General features: G+C 37.9%; 1 protein-coding gene across 2 annotated transcripts in view; it reads right to left on the bottom strand.

Moving 5' to 3' along the window:
* LOC107093662 (ryanodine receptor 3-like) overlaps positions 1 to 23,504 on the bottom strand; it is a 101,111-nt gene that overhangs the window by 4,886 nt on the left and 72,721 nt on the right. For both annotated transcript variants that reach the window (XM_015388853.1, XM_015388852.1), the window contains 32 exons: positions 23,198 to 23,279; positions 22,521 to 22,651; positions 22,307 to 22,425; positions 21,882 to 22,080; positions 21,287 to 21,381; positions 20,901 to 21,046; positions 20,686 to 20,773; positions 20,502 to 20,594; positions 18,859 to 19,026; positions 18,345 to 18,404; positions 18,115 to 18,249; positions 17,029 to 17,141; positions 16,088 to 16,184; positions 15,125 to 15,237; positions 14,281 to 14,332; positions 14,139 to 14,195; positions 13,955 to 14,054; positions 10,987 to 11,066; positions 10,807 to 10,883; positions 9,339 to 9,412; positions 6,133 to 6,213; positions 5,953 to 6,041; positions 5,739 to 5,867; positions 5,539 to 5,643; positions 3,790 to 3,871; positions 2,417 to 3,699; positions 2,277 to 2,329; positions 2,029 to 2,191; positions 864 to 950; positions 412 to 612; positions 198 to 328; positions 70 to 112 (listed from right to left, as the gene is read on the bottom strand). In XM_015388853.1, the coding sequence (XP_015244339.1) occupies positions 70 to 112; positions 198 to 328; positions 412 to 612; positions 864 to 950; positions 2,029 to 2,191; positions 2,277 to 2,329; positions 2,417 to 3,699; positions 3,790 to 3,871; positions 5,539 to 5,643; positions 5,739 to 5,867; positions 5,953 to 6,041; positions 6,133 to 6,213; positions 9,339 to 9,412; positions 10,807 to 10,883; positions 10,987 to 11,066; positions 13,955 to 14,054; positions 14,139 to 14,195; positions 14,281 to 14,332; positions 15,125 to 15,237; positions 16,088 to 16,184; positions 17,029 to 17,141; positions 18,115 to 18,249; positions 18,345 to 18,404; positions 18,859 to 19,026; positions 20,502 to 20,594; positions 20,686 to 20,773; positions 20,901 to 21,046; positions 21,287 to 21,381; positions 21,882 to 22,080; positions 22,307 to 22,425; positions 22,521 to 22,651; positions 23,198 to 23,279 (4,526 nt within the window). The remainder of the gene's footprint in view (positions 1 to 69; positions 113 to 197; positions 329 to 411; positions 613 to 863; positions 951 to 2,028; positions 2,192 to 2,276; positions 2,330 to 2,416; positions 3,700 to 3,789; positions 3,872 to 5,538; positions 5,644 to 5,738; positions 5,868 to 5,952; positions 6,042 to 6,132; positions 6,214 to 9,338; positions 9,413 to 10,806; positions 10,884 to 10,986; positions 11,067 to 13,954; positions 14,055 to 14,138; positions 14,196 to 14,280; positions 14,333 to 15,124; positions 15,238 to 16,087; positions 16,185 to 17,028; positions 17,142 to 18,114; positions 18,250 to 18,344; positions 18,405 to 18,858; positions 19,027 to 20,501; positions 20,595 to 20,685; positions 20,774 to 20,900; positions 21,047 to 21,286; positions 21,382 to 21,881; positions 22,081 to 22,306; positions 22,426 to 22,520; positions 22,652 to 23,197; positions 23,280 to 23,504) is intronic.

Below are 23,504 nucleotides of genomic sequence, written 5' to 3'. Positions count from 1 at the left end.
TACTTTGATAAGAAAAAAAAGAACAATTAATTTTACTTCCTGATGTAAGTTCTTAACTTTACCACTCACCTTACGTTTGATAAACTTGTCCCAGTAGTTGTTTGGGAAAGATCTGAAATCCAAGCAACAGACTTAACCCATGTGGTCACAAACATCAGTTAAAGGCACAGAATAACAGATTGGGATTGGGGACTAACGGCGTGTTGATGACGAGCCGATCCCACTGGCCTTTGATGTCATCATCAGATGGCTGCTCGGTTATGTACAGACCGTCAAATTCCAGCTTCCTGGCGATCTCCTTCTCCCTCTTGAAGACCACCAGAGGAACCTAACAGTACAATATAAAAGTGTAATAACTTAATGAAGCCAGACTGCTGCGATGATGGTGGTTTCATTAGAATCCTTATTCACCTTCAGACAGTAGTAGCCGAACAGACAGAGGAGCGAGATGACGGTGTGGAACACGGCTAGGAAGCGCAGCGTCGGCAGCATGTAGCCCGTGCTCTCCTGAAGCACAAACTCATCCATGTCGAACAGCGTGTTCTCATCATCTTCCTCTTCACCCCAACTGTTTTCATCTTCATCATCCTCTTCCTCGGTCTCACCAGTGACCTAAAAGGAAGGAATAGGCCAAAGACGGTAAATATTTTACGCAATTTGTAGAATATTCTGAGTTGGCTCCAACTTTATTCTTCATCTCCGAGTGGAGATTAAGAATTATTATTAGTGGTAAAATTTTTAGTTTTTAAAATGCAGACACATCAAGAAACAATAACAATTTTAAAGCATTTTATTTAATATTTCCTTTTTTATTGCATGCAATTTCGTACAAAAAACAAAACAGGAAATGAATCAATTTTTACCTTGTAAAAGAGCAGGATGAAGTTGATGGCGAAGCAGACAAACAAAGCCAGGAAACGAAGGTTGTAGAAATTCCGAGCCAGATAGTTCTGAAATGAAAATGTTTATCATAATTGACTGACTTTTTCTTTTTGATTTCATTTTGTTTTAAACAGATTTTATTTTGTTCCCTTCTAAAACATTAAGGAAGAGAAGAACCAGTCACATTTTCTAATGTTTTTCTTTGTGATTAGTTGTCTTTTTTGTAAGAGTTTTAACATATTAAAAGCAAAAACAACCTAAGAGACCCAACACATGATGGTTAAAAAAAATTTTGGAGTGCAGTGGATTTGCAGGGGTTACAACCCCCTACAGAGGCTTCTGTCCTCCCCCTGGCCATCATAGGTTTGAGTCCTGGCCTGTTGAACTTAGCTGCATGTCTTCCCCTTCTCTTTAGACCAATTTGCTGTCTATCCATTTTTAAAAAACAAAATAAAAGCCACTAGAAAAAAAAAAAAAGTCCCACAATGTGAGGTGTACAAACACATGGCTCACACAACAAACATGAACAGATTCCATTCAGGAAAACTCAGATGACATTAGGGTAATCTCACAGATCCCTTTTATAGTAAACAAACATGGCCAAGAAGGAAGAAGCATTGTAGATGCTATGGGGACTAACCAAGAAAAAAACAATAAGAAAAGTTTAAAGTGGAGAAGGCAGGAGAGGGGACAGACCAGCTACTCATATCACATATTTAGACTAACTGGGATCTGGTCTACAGTTAGATCTGGTGGAGACGGTGCAGAACCAAAACAATCGAGCTCTTATGCGTTTTCACAATGCAATGGACCATATTCAAACATGATATCCTGTGTACAAAAAGTTGCAATGAGTCCCTGGTGTGTTAGCTTGGTTCAACATTAAAGGAGCTCCACCATCATTAGAGAGCTGCTGTTCCTCCTTATAGGTGGTTTAGCATTCTGATTATGAGGCTTCCTACACGCCTCATGCTAGAAGTTGCTCTGTTATTGGTATTTGGTACAATAGGAGATTCTCAACTAATTCTGTTCATCAGTTAAAAATCAGGACTTATGTTCAAGACTTGTAAAATATGACAAAAAGGTCTGAATCCATGGTTGTAAATCCTGAAGAGATTAGGATGGTGTAGTGGACAAAGGGCTCACCAGCATCTTGTTTAGGTAGACATCAAAAACAGCGAAGACTGTGGACATGAAGGCAGGAGACGCCTCTTTGGGTTGACTGGATCTGGGTTTGGGTTTTTCCTCCACCACTGGCTCCTTAGCCTCCTCCTCTTTTGGTTTGTCCTCCTTCTCCCGTTTCTCTGTGCTGTGACATTCACATGTGTTTAGACAACTGGTGATATTACTCTATACAGCAATTAGTTGAAGTTTCAGTATATTCTACGACTCACTCTGCTTTCTCTGGCTCACTTTCAGAGGTTTCAGCAGCCTTGGCAGCAGCTTTCTGCAACACATTTCCATTAGATAACAGTAATGACTTATTCTGGAGAGAACAATCAAGGATAGATGCATTAAAAAAATGCTGAGGCACCTTTTTACTATCTGCAGCAGAGGACTCTCCACTCAGCTCAGACACATCGCCAAGGCCCGGTTCCACATGTTTTCCTCCTTCCTTTTTAGGTGTTAACATCTCCAGCATTACGTCCGCCTCTGTGATGTCCCCTGCAGGAGCCATGGCTTTATCCAAGCTTCCAGATGACTCCATAGCCTCCACTTTGTCTCCTTCTCCCACATCTCCGTGGATGCCAAACTGAGTCGGGTCAGGCATGTTACCCAGAATGTCCGTCACCTTCATGTTCTTGGCTCCCTCAACGAATCCGCCCCCGAAAATGGAGGACCAGACAACATGGAAGAAACCAAAGATGAGGCTGAAAATTCCTTTAAAGAAGCCAATGAAGATCATCCAGAAGAATGAGAAAAAGCCTGTAATCATTTCCTTGATGCTCAGCTTCTTGATTTTCTTGAATTGCTTGCGTGCAGTTTTTATGGTAAAAATCTGCCTGATATCTGCAAACTTCTTCTTAACTGAACGGCAGGCAGTGGTGAAAGCTGAGACGGACTCCTGGGCGCCATCTTCTGCTCCAGAAAGCTCCTCAAGGATGCTGTGTACCTCTTCCTCCTCCTCCTCTTCAGGCTGCTCAACAGCGTCCGGTTCAGAGATCTGAGAGGCCAGCTGCATCTCAAATATGGTGTCCTCACAGAAATTCACAAACATCTCCATCTTCTCGCTCTCTCCACCCTCATTAACCACGTCAAAGATGAACTGGCGCTTGGACTCCTTCACCTGAGGTTTCTCCCACTGCTCACGGCTCGACTCGCTGATTTCAAAGTAAACCCTCTCGATTCGCTTTGCACTGCCCAGGATTTCAATACGGCCGAGGTAAGGCTCGAAGTAGCTGAGAACACTCTCCGCTAGATCCAAAAAGGTTGCTAGCCTGGAGTCGTGGGGCATGTGTTCAGACAGGTTCATCAGCAGCACAGCCACATTGAAGCCAATGTCTTTGGCCGGCTCGTGGAATCGCTCCACAAACTCCTTGTAATTAAACATGTCGTTCTCATCAGCCTCTGCACAGGAGAGCAGGAATTCGATTTCTGACTGGTTGTACTGCTTCTGGCTCTCCATGGACTTCTGGAACTCCTTTTTAGAAATCATTCCTTTAAACTCTGGGTCGTACTCCTTAAAGTTGTCCGATGTTGTGAGATCCTTCAACTTGAGGAACATGTCGAAGAATTTGAGGATCATCTCCACATTACTGGAAGACTCCACCAAGGTGTCAACCATCTGTTTACCGATTGTTCCGTTCACCACGTTACCTGAGAGGATCCCAAACATTCCACTTAATTTATATTCTATGGCTTTATCATACTAAACTAAAAATATTTTACTGTGTTTTACAGTCTTACCTTCAAGTAGAGACAGCAACATGACAATCATGTCCTGCTGTAAATCCATCAGCTCCTTCAACAGCTCAATCTGACTGGCATCCTGTAAGAAATGTTAAACTAAACTTAGGATTTCTTTCTGTCTCTAACTCAGGGTAGAAAACAAAGCAAACATTTGCCTAGAAACACTAAACAGAGACACTAACAAGCGTGCAAAAAGCATGCTGACAGTATTAAAGCCCATGCACAATTCTGTGCATGGGCTTTAATACTTTAATATTTTTCTGCAGCGTTTTATTGTAATTACATTGACACAGTTACAGAGCAATGAAATTAACCCTCTGCATTTAAGCCATCCCCTAACAAACTGATGAACTGTTAAAAATCATTAATGATCGTTCCATAATCAAAACTATTTATGCGAATAATTGTAGTTTGTAGGTTTCAGTGAAGATGTTTCCGAGCACTCTATAACTGAGGATTATTTTTCCTTAAGTTTAGAGTCTTTATATTGACAAATTGCATATTGCCTGGTATTTTGAGCATGAATGTTAAATTATTCTACTATTATTCTAAATTAAATGAGTGCGGTTCAAATGGGACAGTGTACTATTTGTAAGAAACTGCACAGCTTAGATCAGGGTTCCTACAGCATAAGGCAAGTTAAATTCAAGACTTTTTAATGCCACTTGAAATAAAAATTTAAGACCAAATTCACAAGAAACACAAGAAAAACCCGCTTGCGACAACTTAACCCCAAGGTTTATTTTAACATAAACCACTGCACTAGTGTTTCAAATTTTGAAAACCTTCCCAAACAGGAAGAAAGCTAAAAACACACAAATGATGGATATATTTTAAAAATGATTTAACTGAATTCACAAACTTTGTTTTAGCAGGGAACAAAACAAATCAGTTTTAAAGCCACAACATAACCAGTGCTAAGTCTTTTTTGCAGCTATTTTTCTTTGTATCGTTTTCTTAGTATGTTTGATTTGGTGATAAGTGGAGGCGTTGCAGAGACAAGGGTGGAACAAAACTGAGAAATACCGGCTGTTTCTCAGTAACTCGATTTTGACGCTTTGTGTTTCGTGCTTCGCATGTGCAACTCCACTGCCTCAATTCCCATCGTTCCGAGCTTGAATGACTTGTTGCACAAAATACACTGTGCCTCATGTATGTTCCCTGGTACTGGTTTTAGCCATGAAGAAAACCCTTGGCTGGAGACAATTTTGGTTACATTTACACTTGCTCATATTTTCCAGACAAAAAGTTAATGGCGCATCTCCCAAATGTCCCGGCCACAATAACGCTTTTATTGGTTCCGCTATCGGGACGGAACCAATAATGCCACCGTTACTTTTTTTAAATAATAATAAAAAAAAAATTAAAAAAAGTCAATTTTAAATTTTATTTAGATTACCGGTACAAAAATAAATCGTAATAAAAATAATCCTATTTATGTTTTCAAAAGTAAGACCTACGAAAGACTGATTTAAGACATTTTAATACCAATTAAGGCCTTAGTTTTATTTTGAAGAATTCAATGCCTTTTAAGACTTTTTAAGGACCCGCAGGAACCCTGTTAGATGCATCTCTACATTCTGCAGCCTCTCTTCTGTATACGACGATAAACACACACATTCAAATATATATTATTTATATTTCTTTCTAGTACATTTGTTTATCATCAAAAGACTACTTGTGTTTACAACACTCAAGATCATGTATTAAGAAAAGTAAAAATCATTAGACAATTATTTAGTGTACCTGCGATAGCTTCATTTGCATGTTTGCAAACACATGCAGGAAGCCAACAACTGCATCCCACAGTCTGCTATGAGCTAAACTTTGTTGGTTTCCAATGCAAGGTCCCTGATGATAAAAAAAAAAAAAAAAAAAGTACAGAACAACAACCATGAAACATGATGATAATCCTGATTAAATTACATCATTTTAAAGATTCTGACCTGAATGTACTCAGTGAGTGAGTTAAATATCTGCTTGGCAACAGATAAAGCTTTGGAGAAGTTGTGCTTCCCTGTTTCATCAATGACATCTTTTCCAGAATAATACCAATAAAAGTCGCTGATTGATTCCTAAAGTGATAGAAACAGCATGAAAATACAGCAAAGATATAAATGAGGATGATATTAGAGGTAGGCTGTCATGAGTTTTACCCACCTGCAGACGGAGCAGATAGTCCACAGTGCTGATAATGATGTTGACTGTGGTTGTATTTCCAGTTTGTGTTCTTAGGAAGTTTTGGAAATCTGGTAACAAAGGTACAAAAAATCTTATTTTAACAATTACTCCACACACATATGTAATAAAATCAGTTTGAAGTTTAAATTGCTTCCTCACCTCCATTGTGTCCCTCACAGAGAAGTTGCAAAAAGCGGAACAGATCTTTGGTGAACTCATCATTCTGAAGTACCTTGGAGCCTTAAAAGATATATTTATATGAATGTATCTCAAGATCTGTCTGTTTAAAAAGGAAATTATAGTGCCTTGCATAAGTTTTCATACCTACTGGTATTTTTCTACATCTGTCCCAATTCAACCACAAACCTGAATGTATTTTAACTGGATTTCATATACTGGACCAACACATGTGTTTGTGAGGATCGACTATAATACAAAAACTGAACTTTCTGGGCAAAATCTATAGCAAGAAAATAAAGCTTCACATGTCTGTGGACACCCAATGTCCATGGTGAGCAGTGTTGGGTAAGTTACTTTAAAAATGTAATCCGTTACAGTTACAAGTTTCCTTGTTTAAAATGTAATTGTAGTGTAACTTTTAAAAACTAATGTAACTAATTACTTTTGATTACTTTAAGGTTTTAATGAGTATTGACCCATGTTCAACATTTAATATTTGAGAACTGAATGTGAACCTTAAAAAAGCACTAAGCTGAGATGGAACTGCTGGCAGGCAATCACAGGATGTCCACAAGAAGAGATGCCAGCACCAGGCATGTAAGATTTTCTCAGACTCCTCTTATCGGGCCATACTGTTTTCTGTTTCTCCCCCAGGCTCTACCATTTACGCAGTTTGCAGACTAACACAAGCAGGTTCAGAAACCACTTCTTTCCTACAGCGGTCACCTTATTGAACTCTTCCCAAAGACCAGTCTTTCCTTCCCCTCTATCCATACCTTACTGTACCATCCCAACATTTGTACGGTGTTCCTCTTCAATTCGCACCTGTACAGCCCTATCTACAATATCGAAGTTTCACTACTGCTCTCTAATTAAAGTATCTTAGTGGCACACATCAGATTGAACTATCTGGAAATTAAAGGTGCCAATAAAGTTAAAGCTGATATATTTTTCACATTTTTATTTCAAAAAATGTACTGTAGTTGACTGTTTTAATTAGTGTTTGGCTATGTAAAACAAATGGCTAATGTTGGCCACATGAGCTCTCTATGGCCAAGAACCTTGAAAATCACTCATGTTTTTTTTTTTTGTTTTTTTTTAACACTTCTGCTTAGCCACATTACATATTTCGCAAAGGTCTATATATTTTTAAAAAAATTTAACTAAATTTGTAATTCTTAATATTTTCGCAAGTAACTGTAACTGAATTACATATTTTCTCATTGTAACTGTAACGAATTACAGTTACTCTTTTTTTGTAATTAAATTACGTAACGTCGTTACATGTAATCTGTTACTCCCCAACACTGATAGTGAGGCACGGTGGTGGGTGCAGAAGTCTTGAGACAAAAACCAGAAACATTGGAATGGTTTAAACTGAAGCATTTTTACATGTTAAAATGGCCTAGTCTAAAACCCAATTTAACGGTATAGTTTATTCTTTTTCCGCATGGATCATCAAAATAAGTGGTCCTCATAAATGTCTATCAATCTGGCGATATGTTTACGTAAGGCTATCCTACATTCTCCTCCCCATTTTCACCAAACCCTATGTCGAGAAATACCTGCCTGCCGAGAATTACCTCCCCTCTCGCTAACTGATAAGAAAAGGGATTGAGATATGAACATAACGGGAACTTTTAAACATATTCTTAATTTTTCCATATTTCTAATGACTTAGACAACTTTTATGTCCTTTTGTATACAGAGGTGGGGAGCTGCATTAAAGTAAAAACTGTTAAAACCATGACAATTTTTTTCCATTTGTTTCTAAAACCTTCAGTGCTTAGTGTTGGTCTTTCACCATTTCCACAAAATACGATGAAGTTTGTAGTAGTGAGACAAAATGTTAAAAAATATGAGAGGTACCAATACTTTGCAAGCCACCTTATAATATAGAACTCATTTATTGTAAGGCAGGCCGGGCATGTCTTATTTTGGAACATTTTGAGCCTTTAGATTACAAGTTGAAAACTGAATCCAAAGTGCAGTTTTATATAGAAAGTAAAATGCTTTTATATCAAAACAACAATGAAAGGCAAGGACATTTCCTGAAGCTGGATAACTTTCACATGCAGGCCATAAAGAGGCCCGATGAAAGCAGCGCACACGCGGTTGAACAAGGCGCTTTAACCGGCTAATCCGGTTAGAGTCCAGACAATTGGAGGGATTCTAAATCTGAGAGCAGCTCGTAAAAACCATGTGAAAGTTGAAAATTAGAAAACATGACCAGCTTTGTGGAACAGGCCCCAAATTCAAAGCAAGCCAAAGCTTTGCTTGAGCTGTGGAAGGATCCACAGACCTTACACCAAACCTGTTTGAAGTGGACTAGAAAGCCTTACAACATATCTGAGCAGCACTAATGGGGACTGGCATTAGTCAACGTTAACTTAGGGGGGGAATATGAACAAAAAGCAGAATAAATGAAAGCAGGCAGTGGATTTTTATGTCCCACTTAGACAATACTCCATCAGCATGCTCCCCACAGACATCAAGAGATGACGGAGGAAAAATAAAGCATGGAGTATGAACAATAAATATGGAGGAGACATTCAGGGTTTGAAGCATAGCCATATCATGGTGATCTCAATTTGCTATTTACCCCGCTGAGTGTGGACTGCCATCGATGGGTTTTTAAAATGAGAGGAAGGAGACAAACGGCACACAAAGACATAAGCAAAAAGAGAGGACAGCGAGTTACAATACAGAGATATGAATACTTCAGCTACGAGTGGAAAAACAAAGACATGCTGTTTAGGACAAAAGGGGAGAACTAGAGGCCTGGGTTACATCTAGTTAAACAAGAACTCAATCATGGTGAAAGGTTCATAACAGAGACAACAGTAGTTACAGTGAATTGTTAAATCTTAATGGTGATGATGGAAGGACTGACTGATGAGACAAGCAGTTTGATGGGAAGGGAGCTCTATGGTTAGAAAGGCAAGAGCTTTTCAGCACTAAGGCATCAAAATATTAAGCTAAACTAGGATTTTACTCAAAAAAAACTGTAAGACTACAAACTGATTAATAAATATTGTCCATTACTGCCATTACATTTATAATAAATACATCCCACCCAAAACTCACACAATATTAATCAGCTGTAAAGGTTGTTTTTTTTTCAACTTTAATGAAAAACTGTCTTAAAAATGTAAAAGGGAAAAATGATGTCTCTTCTGACTTACTTGAACCCTCTTCTGTCATCATGCCGAGTCCTTCTGCTTTGTTCTGCCTCTCAAATGCATTCAAGTCCAGGACGCTGAGAGAAAAAAGGAAGATAGTAAATCTATAGGTCTACCTCCTGGAACTTGGAAAAGTTCTGAAACTAAATGTCTTTTTTTTCTTTTAAATCAAGCGCTGCGATGTGTTGTTTCCACAACACATCGAAGTTCATAACTAAATATTTCACATTTATGGCTTTCGATGAGAAATATTAGGTTTGTGCCAGATTTTAAAGCGTCATTTCTTTAGACTCTTCAAAGTTTGTCTTGGCATGTTTTATATAGACTTTTGGGCCAAATCCTGACTGATCACATCTGATTCAGGCTTTATCATTGCTGGAGGTTTTTGGATTTTTAATCGGACTTTCCGAGGAAATGCAATAGCTTCTCCATGAAATTAAGATCTACTTTTACTCAGATTGTGATGCTTTATTGTGCTGGTGAAAAAAAAAGGAAAATTTCCTCATAATTCAACAAAGTTTCACTGCAAATATATTTTAATTACCTCCTTTTCTCATGGAAGAAGAAAACAAAACATGTTGCATCATTGTAACAGTGTAGCATTCGCCTCTACGTTCGCTGAATGTCCCATTTTCTGATTTATCTAAAAAAAGTTGCTTTACCTTTGTAGTTTGTGCTCCAATTCCAGTAGTTCCAGCAAAACGTCAGTCTTTCTTTGATGTTCTTCTTTTGACACCAACCTTGTATATAAAAATCTCCACCACATTGTGCATGCAGAAAAACTCACACCTGACTGCTGCCATGTCTCAGTAAGCTCTGCACCAGTGGTCTGGTTCTTAATCTAGATCTACTAGATGGTCACTGGCTGCTCTTTCAAGCATCCCAAACCTTTCCTGTTTTTCACAGCAATATTTCTTCTTGCAAAAAAGAAAGGTTGCTGTCGTTTTGATAATTTCCTCAAACATGGTTGCCTCATATTTCTCGTTACCGTTCCAAACTCATATTTTCAATTATTGTTCCCTGTTCAGACATATAAAAACTAAACATAACTATGAACTTAACTTAAATATTATACATGTAACTAATATAAAATTAATAGAACTAAATAAATAATGCGGTGGCAAGAATTGTACCATTTTTATTACATATTTAATAAATTTAGATAAAAAAAAAAACAATAATGCAAGGAAAGGAGCTGGCTAAATGGATGGCTGCCATTGTTAGTTATTGAAACCTGGAAAATAATCAAATCACAATCATATTTTGTACTTTGTCTATGTAGGAAACAATCTAATCCCTAAATGGTGAAGTTGTTTTTTTGCTGTGCAGTAGGTGTTGGTAATATTTATAGCATTCTGGAAAACAGGGCAGATCGCAACTGTTCATCGTCAAGCAATAAAGTTGGTGGGGGGAATCAAGATTAGGGTGTTTCTCCTCGTGTTTCACTACAACGGTAAAACTTGATCCATACCTGCAAGACTGCATCAGTCCTGACAGACTCTTGAAAAAGCCTGCATCTCTTTTCTCCTTCAAGTAATCAAGCATTTTCTGTGATAAGAAAAGATGATAAGACCATAAAATTGCAACGTAATGCAGCACATGGCAGCGTGTTACACATGAGCAGAGACTAAACAGTGCTGTACAAGCTCACCTGTTGAACTTGCACGTTGCCTCCATTTAGGATGGAGATGCCCAGTTTGAGGGTGCATGTAACCATGGGGCCCAGACGACCTACGGTAGAGATAGAAAAGTATTTGTCAGCTGCTTTTTAGCCCTTTCCAAAAAAAAAAAAATCCACATGAAAATTGTATCCTATAAGACCTCCATACAATCTTATCATTAATCTGATTCTATGGGGGGTGTCCGGTATAGTATTGACATGTTTGACATCTGAATATAGTATTTTTCAGGACTAGGTAAATGGGGGAAAACTAATTTAAAGAAGGAAAAATCTCTTATTTCCAGAGTTTATTCTTGTTTACATTACATAACATTCCTTTTTTCTCTTTCATTCCTTGAGCTATTCCTTCTTCAATCTCTTATTTTATTTTTTCCTTCCTCTGTCCTTCCATTCACATCTCTCTCCTTTCCCTTTTGTGTGTCCTTCCTTCTGTCTATCATTTCCTTTTTTCCTTTCTCAACTCTGATCTTCCAGCTGTACTTGTTCAGAAATGCGTTTTTGCGTGCGTGTAGCTCATAGTCTGCGCTTTATCCTCCACACTGAGGGTTAGCTCTCAGCAGTATGGCTCTTCCTGCCCTCGCTATGTGATAAACTATATGGGGCTGATCATCCTCTACCAATAAAAAAAAAAAAAAAATTATTTAAACTATCAGGATTTTATTTCTTCCAGCTCACAAGAGTTGATGCAAAACTTTTAATTTCTACCAAAAGGAATCCCTAAATTATATTCAAAGAAAATATTTAATTAAATACTGTTTATTATTGGATAAAGACCCTGATAAAAAGGTAGATCTTTGAATATTTCTCTCTCATAGTTTTTGTTGTTAACTATTTTAAAATTTCAACATTTTAGTCTATATATAAAAATATAATTTTTTTGGCTTTTCACAGCCTGCTGTTTTTTGGACAGTAGGCTGAAAGGAAAGGGGGTATGAGAGAGGGGGGAGAGACATGCGGCAAAGGACCACAGGTCAGAGTCGAACCCGGGTCGGCCGTATCGAGGACTAAGGCCTCCATACATGGGTCATGTACTCTAGCCACTGCGCTACCAAAGCACACCCAATATAATTCTGAAATATAGGTCTGGGTTGCCATGGCATTGCATAGCAATTATGTAGGTTCTCCATGTATATATATATTTATTTTTTTTCTATATCAAACCCAGTGAATTTCAATCTACTTTGACCCCTGAGCAGCAGTAACCAAGGGGCATAATTCATAGTAGATCACGAAGTGTTTTCTTTGGGATGGAAACCTTATATGTCTTAAAACCATTTCTTTATTGTACATTTTGTTAGCTCGTCTGTCTGCTATATTAACCAATGTGATGTTTTGAACTAGATCTGCTATTTTAAAAACTTTGGTCAGAACCTTTTTTATAAAGCAGGCCATTAATTCATAAAAATTTTTATTTTAATTCTATAAGTTTTTTTTGCCCAACAGAATTGATTAACTGCACGGCAGCATTCTATACCCAGCTATTGCAGTATCTAGGGTAGAGCCGTCAGTGGTGTTGTGCTGATGCCATTTTTTGGCCCCGATACCGATACCTGGCTCTGCAGTATCGGCCGATACCGATACCATACTGATACCATCTGTTTGAAATTGATGTGTGTATATATGTATGAAGAACTGCATACTACATGTAAAATAATTGCTATCAGGGCTTTGTCAAGCTGCTGCCTACCTTTGTGATGCAGGAAAAAGACTACCGGTAATACAAAGTGAATCCAGTAGAACTCTTTATTGCCTATACTGCATGAAAAGTGAGATTTTCGTCCCCGTAAACTCCCGCAGATCTCCCTGATTTTCGTCAGTTAACAACAAAGTCTGGAATGGGTGACAATAGTTGAATAAGCTTTCGGTGCTCTATATGTCGGTACTCGCCGTTACCAATACCACTGTTTTAGTGCTGGATCGGGGCCCTGTCCGGTATCAGTGCAACACTAGCTGTCAGTCCGGTAAAGAATCTGGTTGTTATTCGAAATTGTAAAAGTGAACTGTTTTATGAAGTGCAACATAAAACTGACTAAAACTAGACTAAATCCTTTTAGTCAACTAAAACTATCAAATATAGTTATAACTAAATGTGACTAAAACTAATAATAGTTTGGTCCTGAAGACTAAGACTAAATCTAAGGTGGCTGTCAAAAACAACAAAGGCTGCAGGGTGTCCGATAAAAAGGGATCTAGGACAACTTCAAAAGAAGTTCTGGTTAAATAGCATGTTTGTTTTAAATCACTGAGCTTGCTTCCTTCTGAAATAATACTTGTATAACTTAATGTGAAGTTGCAGCTGACTGAGCTCCAGGTTATGTGGCCAAACCCAGTTTCTTTGGCAACATCTAACAAGAGATCTTAAATAATCTACTCTGCAGCGTCTTCTGAAAAACCATTTTAAAGCTGAACAAAACATTAAGGTATTACTAATTACCTCTTTCTTACATCATTGACCATGCTAGAGGGAGGATAATGCCTTTGATGTGTCCATTATTAGAATTAAAGGACTTAGTGGAAGAAACTGTCCTCTGCATCACTTCAGACCATTCATGTCTCCGTGTCGTCTGTTAATCCTAAAAATGGACACCTTATCAGGCATTATCCGTTATGTAAATTGAGTTTTTATTTTTCTTTATATTTTATCAGGTCATAACACTCAAGAATATAGGCTAGTAAAATAAATGTCTTAAAATAAATACATTTGTTGTCAAATTTGGAGTCTTGAGAAAAGTAAAATTATTTCATAAATGTGTACCAGCCTTATTTGGGAGAAATGGTGAACAATTTTATTTAGATTTCAATCATATGGCCCTTGTAAGAAAATATCAACATCAATTAAGATTGAAATCATTACAGGAAGCCAAAATCTTCCTAAACCCTATAATTAACAGTTCCCTACTCTAAAAATATCCAGCGGAGCACATATGGACCATTTTACCTTTACTGGCACTGATCATCTGCAGCACCATTTCAGCAGCCCCACGAGCGTGCAGCCTCGCTTGCTGATATAGAATTTTCTGCTTTTCCATCTCCTTTTCCTAAAGGTGAAACACATTCATGATTCACAAAAGGTATAAAAGCACTTTGAAAATCGCTGCCCCAAGCAGCCTTGATCCAAGCACCTCAAATGTCTTTTCCCGCCCTTCTTCTTCCTCTTCCTCCTCGTCCTCTGCACAGCTCTGACCAGATAAAAGGTCACAGCTTAAACCCAGTTTCATTCATCACAGAAAGAAGAGTATGTAGAAATGATTTAGAAGATGTTACCTTTGCCATCATGTCTGCATATGCAATATATAAAGGATCTTCTTCCAGGTGGCTGAAATATAAATATCACAGTATTGTTGTTAAATGTTGGAAAATCCTGCAAAAGTTACCCAAAAAAAGCTGAAAAAAAGTTCACATTCAATCAAAATTTGATCACATTATGTAAACTCTTTGGTTTATTATAAAAGCCAATGGAATTTATAGGGACTTCTGTCTGATCAATCAAAGTGGATCATTTATAATTGAATTATTTCCTTAATAGAACAAAAAATCGTTTTCAGGCTTTTTGCATACAACGCCTTTAACTTTAATAACCCCAAATAAAATTGTTTACATATGACTGCATTCAGCAGACACATAATAAGTAACTAAAGCCAATCTAAGGGTTTAGCATGGTTTAGATCAGAGGCTATTACTGTATTAAAATTACTTAGTTAAAGATTGGATTCAAGTTCAATGAAAATTATGTGGAAAGACTTAAAAAAAAAATCATTTTTACAGACCCTGTCTGTCACATATGAAGTGAAATATTTTGTAGAAAAACTGGCAAAAATTTTCACCTTCTCTCGATATCTCTAAATAATTTGTTTTATATTTTCATTCTTAAGTTTGTTTCATTCAAAATGTTTTTTTCTCTTTCTTGATTGTTTTTACTGTCTGTTCGAAATAAATAAAAATGTATGTCTAGGTAGAAAACCCAAAAGACTTCAAGCTTTTATTGTTGGCTAACTAAAGTAATGTTTCATAAAGCTAAATACAAAAACAAATATGTGAAAATCTGTAATTTTGTTAGATTTGTTTTTTTTTTTACCCATCCTGTTGCCATTCTATTTATCCATCTCACCTTCTCTCTGTCAGGGCGTTGTGACTAAAGTGGAGGATGAGCTGGTGGAGAGGATCCGGCTTGATCTCAGCCACCTCTTCTTCCTCTTCCTCCACAATCTTCATGGGGGTTTTCTACAAATGTCAACAATGGAAGAAATTATCTCTGCCCGAACTGTGCCTTCAATAACCTCTCATCCTACTAGAGGTTATCCTAATATTTATCCCCTCAAACTCACACACATTTGTACACAACAAACTAAAAACTCCTAAATGAGTCACAGTTATCTTTTACTGGCATGCATTTCTTTATTGATGATTCTTTGAGAGAATGAGAAATTTAAACATTGTTGGAGCAAGTTTCCAAAAACATGCATGGTGCAACAAAACAATGCAAGCAGTCAGCTAATATGAAGAATGATCCTAAGCAATAACACTAATCTTCAAATAGGTAAACTGGCAGATTTTAAACACATTAGGTACGACCGTAAACTTGGAAAGGTTAGAAAAGTCGTACAGTTTCACAAGGATAAAATATAAAACGTGATCCTTATTAAGCCTGGGTGAACATGCCACTGACAGTATGGCCACAGAACGTACTGCAACGTCACCGTCACACACTTACAGAGTACAGCGAAAAGACAACTGATGGCTGGATCCGCATCTGACAACCAAACAGCTACAACAGTCTCCTACTGTAGCTGGAGGCCCTCCTTACCACTGCTGTCAGAGTGCCATAGCTTGCTTTTCTGGCCCTGTGTCTCCTGAGTTGGTCATGCAGCCTCTGACTCTTGACGGATCTCTGTCTGAAGGACTTAGCATGCCTGGAGTGGGGGCCTCTGGGTGCTTTGGGCGAGATACCCGCCCGGACTCGCTCCCAAGGCTCAACAGGCGCGGAGCTAAAGAAGCATTCTGCAAACAGGACCGGCAGAGGGGTGCCAACACAAGGCACGTTGCACATGGGCAGGATGAGCCCAGTACTTACTGCCAGGTCCTGAACTAGCTTTTCCTCAAAGGAGTACTCCTCTGCTTCTATCCAAAGTCTCTCATAGGCCGGGATGAAGAAGTTGATAGCACGATGCCTGGGAAGGGAGGGGGTTAGGGGAGATGGGGGGGGAGAATGAAGAGGAGGTGGGAGGGAGGTACAGTGGCATTAGGATGGTTTCAGGTGAGGCTTTTCTCCTTTTCTTTTTGAGGAGACAGGAAAGAGATGTCGGGGGAGAGGAAGTGGTTAGAGGAAGTGCATTTCAGGCAGGGTTGTGATTTAATAATGTAGGATCCACTGGCTCTTCTGACTGGTCAAGTTCGGTCTCTATAATGCAGATTCACCTGTGAGCTTGGAAATTAGTTTTTGACATTTTAATCTCACTGAACACATGTAAAGATATTGCACAAGCTTTTATAAAATAAATACTGGAAGAATAATGACGTGATGTTCTAAATAAAAATACATTTTTTTTCATCAGCTTGTTTAAAGAAAAAATTCCAGGCTCTTTCTAGCTGACCAATCAGAATCAACAGTCGGTTGCTAGGCAGACACTGGTCCACAGCCTGGCAGATGAGAGGAGGAGTTTGAAGGTATGAAGCATTCCCTTTTGTTTTTCCACTTTACCGTCAGCAGGGAGAACAGGCGGTCAAAGCTCGAGGCTTTGAATGCCCTTTCCAGCCAAACCTCCCGATAGCCATTCAGGAAGTAATTATTATTTTTGTATCTGAGAGGAGGGAGTTCGAGGTAGTGTTATGAGGGGAAAAAACAACACCAAAAAAACAGCACAGAGGAAAGAAGGTCAGCAGAGAGGGGGTGAAGGTTTTAAATATGTAGAGAACCTACATCTACATGTTTGCATATTCAAGATGCTACATTTGACAAAAGTCTGTAAAAGAGCATATTTTAAAGTTAAGAGTAAAAACTTCACATTAACTCACCTGGGTAAATTGTAAAGAGGGGCCATGCGGAAACAAGCCACCACTGCACGCTTTCTCTGTTTGGATAGCAGCTTCTGCAGCACACACTTTTTATTCCTTAGAGGTTGTTCCACCTGGGAAGGAAAACATGCTCATAAATTACACCATGGAAATGCTTTTAATTCTTAATCACCACAAATATTCTAAAAAGTGAAACTTTAAAATATTTAAAACACTAAAAAAATAATTTAAATTCTTAAGCATTCAAAAAAACGAAAGGGGAAAAAAACTGCAGTTGCAAAAGGCTAAAAGTGACTCTTCTATGCTTTTGACTGCAGTGAACTCAAATGAAAATACAATGGCAGGCAGAAATATTTAAGCTATTAAACTAATATTTTGCCCTTTTTGGTATTTTGATGATTGTTAATGATAAATTTTTTAAGAAATGTGAACAAAAGAGGTTAAACTAATTGTGCGACATACACTTATATTCAGGTCCTTTATTTTGAAAACCCTTAATGGAGTCTTATAAGAGGGTCCACCTGTTGGTGATTTTAACCGTTTACAAATTCAGGGTAGTGGCAGCTTTATGCTGTCTCTCCTGAACTGTAAGAGGGAATCTGGTTAGAAAAGATAAAATGGAGCAAAACAATATATATTGGACAAAAAGATGTTGGAAGGCTGCAAAAAGAAAAAAAGGTTTGGAAGTTCACCTTCCAGTAGGACAACGGCCCTAAAGAGAAAGCCAGATCAGAGAGGAAATGGTTTTGACCAAAGCATATTCATGCACAATATTATTCTATTGAATTTGGGCAAATGTTTAGGTTCAGCTTAATTTTTTTAAATGTGTGAAGCCGATGGATACACAAAACTAAATTGTCAAAGCATCGACCTGAGGTGCACAGAAAATAAGTAAATGCCACTTTTTGTATTTTTATTTCAATGTATTAAAGTTGCCTCTAACAACCTTAAAGGATGTATATGAGGAGAGTGAAGGCCCAGCATGTTAATATTGGTTTGAAGGGCAAAGGTGTGTTTTTTATGTTTTTTATTGCCTCCTATTTATGTTTATTTCTTCTTTAGAAAACATAAAACATTTTTTTTTACCTGCTCCAAGTGGAAGACCGCAGCAGAGATGCTCTGGATTCTCTCCACTGTGTGCTCTGAATTTGACGGTTCTTCAGACTTCACTACAACGTCTTTATAAAGGTTCAGCTGCCAGTAAACTGCTGGGTCATCGGACTAGAATTACAAAAGTGATCAATCAAGCAAATTATGGTCAATGAAGTTGTGCTCTGATCCACACTTACTGCTTGAAATGCTGTACAGTGTTTTACCTTTTCCTGAAGATGAAGGTTCTGTCGCAAGTGCTCCTTCACTTCATCATCTGTGTCTTTCTAATAGAAGGCAGACATTTCACAACTTTATCATTGTAAATAATTATTTTTAGAAAAACATTGTTAAATAATTGGGATCTAGTGAGATTTTTATCCCCTCTTCTCTTTAGGTTTTAGCTTTAGCAATCTGTGAATCTAAAACAAAAAATGCAGCAACAGAAGAACTCTTTGCTCTTTAATCTACTGCAGGGTATCTACGATATGCATCTTTGATTCAGGGCTGCTGAACTCTGGAGATTTCTAACATTTAACTTTCTTTGAGGCTCAACTCACTACCTTAATTACTATCATCATTCAAATTAAAGGGCTCTTAATAGCTTTCAATCAGACAGTGTAAATATAGATTTGATTAATTACTAGATAAAGTGACTAATTACTGCTTAAAATGTACAGATAGGTGGACTTGCAGGGAAATGGTTCAAAATCTTTGCAACTGGTCCAGTTTTGGGCTTACCAGACTGTAGCGTATTTTGGCCAAAGAGATAAGCTCCTGGTCTCCTGGGGTGCACATGTTCAAGCCAATGGGCAGCAGCTTCTTGAGTGCAGCTATGATCAGAGATGTTTGAATGGAGTAGTATTCGCCCCGACGACGCTTGTGCTTCCTCTCTTGATCGCCACCAGACTACAGAGGGAAACCAGAGCAAAAAGGTTGAAGCAAATAGCAAATTTTAGGGTAATCTTATTTTAACGAGTCTTCGGTGCTTTAACAATGAAACTTAATGTCTTAGTCTAGTTTTATGCATATTTTGCATACCAGCATGATTAAATAACTGCGCACTGTTTTTTATGAAGAGACTAAGTTGTATAGAATAAAGCTTTTGAGGCTGTATCCTTTCTTAAAGCAACCAAACAACTGAGGGGTAAATTAATAAATCCAACCATTTTTATGTATTTGAAATTATTTCTGATTTTGCAATACATTAAGAAAATAAAATCCTGGTTCTTTAGGGAATAAGATTGTTCATTAAAGTGAATCAATGAATTTCCTAATATTAAATGTTTATACACCTGATTATTATGGTGTTTTGTGGCTTCTGGTTTTTAACTGGATTCAGTGATGAAATAAAAAGACAAAATCCTTAACTGCGTTAATGAATTAGAATGGAGCAGATAAAAAAAACAACCAACAAACAGAGGAGAGGTGTGTTGATTACAGAAAAAGACAATAAAAAATGGATAAATAAACACTGGTCAAGGGAAGAACAGGATTAAATAAATCATCAACTATTAGAAGAGTATAATACAATTAAACATATTAGGGGAGTGGTGTAGTGGTTAGGGCATAGATCTTTGAATCCTGAGCCCCATTAGCACAGACTGCCACTCTGGGTCCCTGAGCAAAAAGACACTTAACCCCACACTGCTTCCAGACGCCGCACAATGGCAGCTCACTGCCTCCCAAGGGGATTTATCGATTCATTGATTGACTATATTGATCTCACAGTGGATACATTTACTCATTACATCAGCTCAGATAGTCAATGGAGAAGAAGAAGGTGCATGGGATAAATACAGTTTATACAGGGCGTCCACATTTGAAAGCTTTTATTTTTTTGGATTAAATGCAGAGAGTTCATTTAATTGCTCTGTACTTGTGACAGTGTAATGACAATAAAAGCTAGGAAAAAAAGAATTAAACAAAATAGAGTGGTAGAGAATAGAACAGACTTAAAATCTAAATAGAAAACAATAGATTAGTATTAAATAGAATATTACAGTATGCTGATGAATATTCTCAGTCATCCAGGTCATAGTCATTCCGTAAAAGTTCCCAAAAATATCCACTGGACTCTGTGTTTTGTGCTATTTTCATACAAACTGTAATATTCCGTAAAAGTTCAAAAAAAAAAATAAAAATATCCACTGGACTTTGTTTCCAACATTTGAAGATGTTTCGCCACCTCTCCAGGAAGCTTTCTCAATTCAAAATTGAGAAAGCTTCCTGGAGCATTTAAAAAATAAAAAATTCAGCTCAATGCAAAATGGAGAAAATCCAACAAATACATTAGAATTGCACAATGAACTGAACAGAAATGAGTGCTAAATAGTTTGAATGTTATGCCTAAAAAGTTCTATATTCTAGGTCCAAGTCGTTACCTTGGACATCTTGGACTTGCCCTCCCCGGTCAGGAAACCCAGGTTGTTGATCTCGTTCTGAATCACAAAGTTCTGCTCTTCACGCTTGAAGTTCTACACCAGCAGAGGAAAAACAGAAATCTACTGATCACTTTTGAGCTGATATAACAGGAAATAACATGGCAGACTAAGTTGAAGGACGTACATTGGATTTGCACCAGAGGATGAAGATTTCAGCCACCATCCTAAAGAGCTCAGTGGAATCTGCAACTGGCTCCTTCAGCCACCTGGACCTGGACGGGGAGGAGGAGACACTTTCAGCAGAAATAAAAAGTACATCTTCCAATCTACCATATTTACATGAACTGCATCATAAAATGATAACAAGGCTAAGAGGGGAAGTCTATACATATATTGTACCTGTTGTTGTCCACATAGCGAATAAGCATGGGGTAGAAGGCATAGAGGTCCCTGCAGAGCACTCCAAACTCATCTAGAATGAGCAGCTCTGCTTCCTGGTTGTCACCTTTACTGTCAGCCTTCAGCAGCTCCTCCTCAGATACAACCTGCCAATTAAGTGCAACTCAATAAAAATGTTTATTTATGAAATTTTTTAATGCAGGTGATTAATTTTGCAGCCTTTTCTAATTACAATGGAGTACATTTATACGGGTGTTATTTGCAACCGCTTTGTCAGTTTACACAGCTGTGCAAAAGCTGTCACTGAAATGAGTGAAAAACACATTTTTAAAGGAGGTGACAGGCTCACCTTGCAATTAAAATACAACTTTCAGGGTATCTGTTACCTTTACTGTCTTTTTCTTCAGTTTTTCCATCGTTGGCAGGAAGTGGGATCTCAACAAATCTGCTCCGGCTTTGCAGATGATTGGCTGAGAGTAAACTGGAGATCAAAATTGGGAATATTACATATTGGAGCAGAGAGACGCTGGTGGTTAAAGAAATGCAACTGGAAGCAAAAAGAATCTGCAGATTTTTCCATTTCGCTCCCAAACTAAAAGCACAGCTTTATTAAAATGAGCTGGTTTAGATGAATTAATGGAGATATGAGGGTGACTCATTGTTTTTGAAGATAAATAGGGTGTTGTGTGTCAGTTCAGCTTTTATTTAGGAGCAGTTCTTCTAGGCTTTTAAACCCAAAAGACTAATGTTGTGATTAAACTGACAGGCAACTTGGCAAAGAAAGAATCAGCCCTGTATTGGATCTTTGGACTCTTTATTAATATTATCCAAAAGAAAACACTATTTGTTCCAATTTAACATATATTTTCCATTAGGTTGATGGAATTGTATGAAAAATGCAGTTTGAATGGTATCTAGTGGCATTTTAGGTCCAGCAAGGTGTTTTTCTAGGAGCTTAAAACTGAAATGTAATGGATTTACCTGCAATCCTTTTCATCCAAGGAGCATCATCAATGCCAAGGTTGTTGTTAAGGATTTTCAGGATGTTTCCCAGAATAATGCTGAGGTGTTCAGAGGTCACCGTGGTGCAGCACTCGGTATCTGGGGGCGAGTTCTCCGGGCCTTTCTCCCACCAGTAAGACAAATAGTTGCACAGCATGGGGAGGACAACCTCAATAACCTGCAGGGAAAAGGTTGCTGAAAGTTACATTTTAAAACAAAGATCTGATCAATTTGACATGAAAGTATAATTAGTTTAGCAAACTCATTCATAAGAAAAGCTAATGTTTTGGTAACAATTTGTGCGCTTTTTTTTTCAATGAGGTCAAAGGAGATTGAATTTAAGTCCTACTGATGTATTAAAAAAAAAAAAAATTCCAGGTGTTTATCTTAAAATCCCTTCAGACCTGCGGCATGTCACTGTAGCGCGCGCCGGACTCCGAGACGTCGTTGACGTCCCTAAGCAGTTTGTCAAGGCGAGGCATTTCTGGACACATCTCCTCAACCGTGTCGGGCATGCTCAGGACTGTAACGGAAAAACATCAGTCACTGAGCTAATGCTGCAATCAAACCAGGGTCGATAAATGTCAAAGATGAGACGAGGATCAGCTGGAAACCCACTGGCTCTCTCTCGGGGCGTCTTGGTGTTAAAGACTGAAAGCGGGTTGTGGGCGTTTAGATCAGGCTCCAGGAAAGCTACAGGCATAGCTCCCACCAGGGTCGCCAGACTCTCCCCAATCGCTGGCAGATGTCTGAGTAAAAAAAACAACAAAATACATGCAGTTTATGTTACATGCATGAAAATGCTAAACTGATGTCACAAAGTATTTCACAAAGATTGATGTAAATATTCCACTTTATCAGATGCAAATATTAATCTTTCATCAGCAAATACTGACACAAAGAGGGATTTGATATCACACTAAGGATAAGGATATTCAGCACCAAGAGTTTTTCTGAATGCATTAAAATCTTAAAATACCAGTGGAAATGTAAGACCAGCAAAACACAAAATGTGCTCGGATACAATTTTGTTTTATACTGAGTAAAAATCAGTATGAATTGAGTAAAATCTAGAAATCCCACATTTTTTGTTCGATATGAAACTCTGGCTTCTATAAACGTCCATTTTCTGCAAAATGATCAAACTACTTGGAAAAGAAGGGTTCAACATTGCATTTTTGTTTTTACAGTATTTGCAAGTACAGTAAAAAAATGAGCATAATCCTACTAGGAAGGTGAGGAAAGTCATTGCATTGCCACCAATAAACAGGTAGTTAAAGACTTTGACCTCTTACCTTTCCACAAACACATTCTTTCCAGTCCCCAGGCTGTAGAAACACATCAGGATTCGGTAGCAGGACAGCTGCACATCATCCACTTTCAAAGAAAACAGAAATTATTAAACAATGGTTAAATGAAAATGGGATCTCTGCTGGGTGATGGTAGGGGCAGCAGTTTTTGGGTTTTTGTTTGACTCCATTTTCATGCAAACTAAACTCTAACCTTTTTATAAATCGAGTGTTTAGTTGTGATTAATTTAAACACAGGTTACTGGAGGTCGTTTTCCTGACACTGGCTCATATTTTCAAAAATCTACTGGAT

This window comes from Cyprinodon variegatus, unplaced genomic scaffold (genome assembly GCF_000732505.1).
Source record: "Cyprinodon variegatus isolate N-32 unplaced genomic scaffold, C_variegatus-1.0 Scaffold439, whole genome shotgun sequence".
NCBI classification, from domain to species: domain Eukaryota; kingdom Metazoa; phylum Chordata; class Actinopteri; order Cyprinodontiformes; family Cyprinodontidae; genus Cyprinodon; species Cyprinodon variegatus.
The sequence above is the reverse complement of the archived record's forward strand: the minus strand, read 5'-3'. Positions and strand labels throughout refer to the sequence as shown.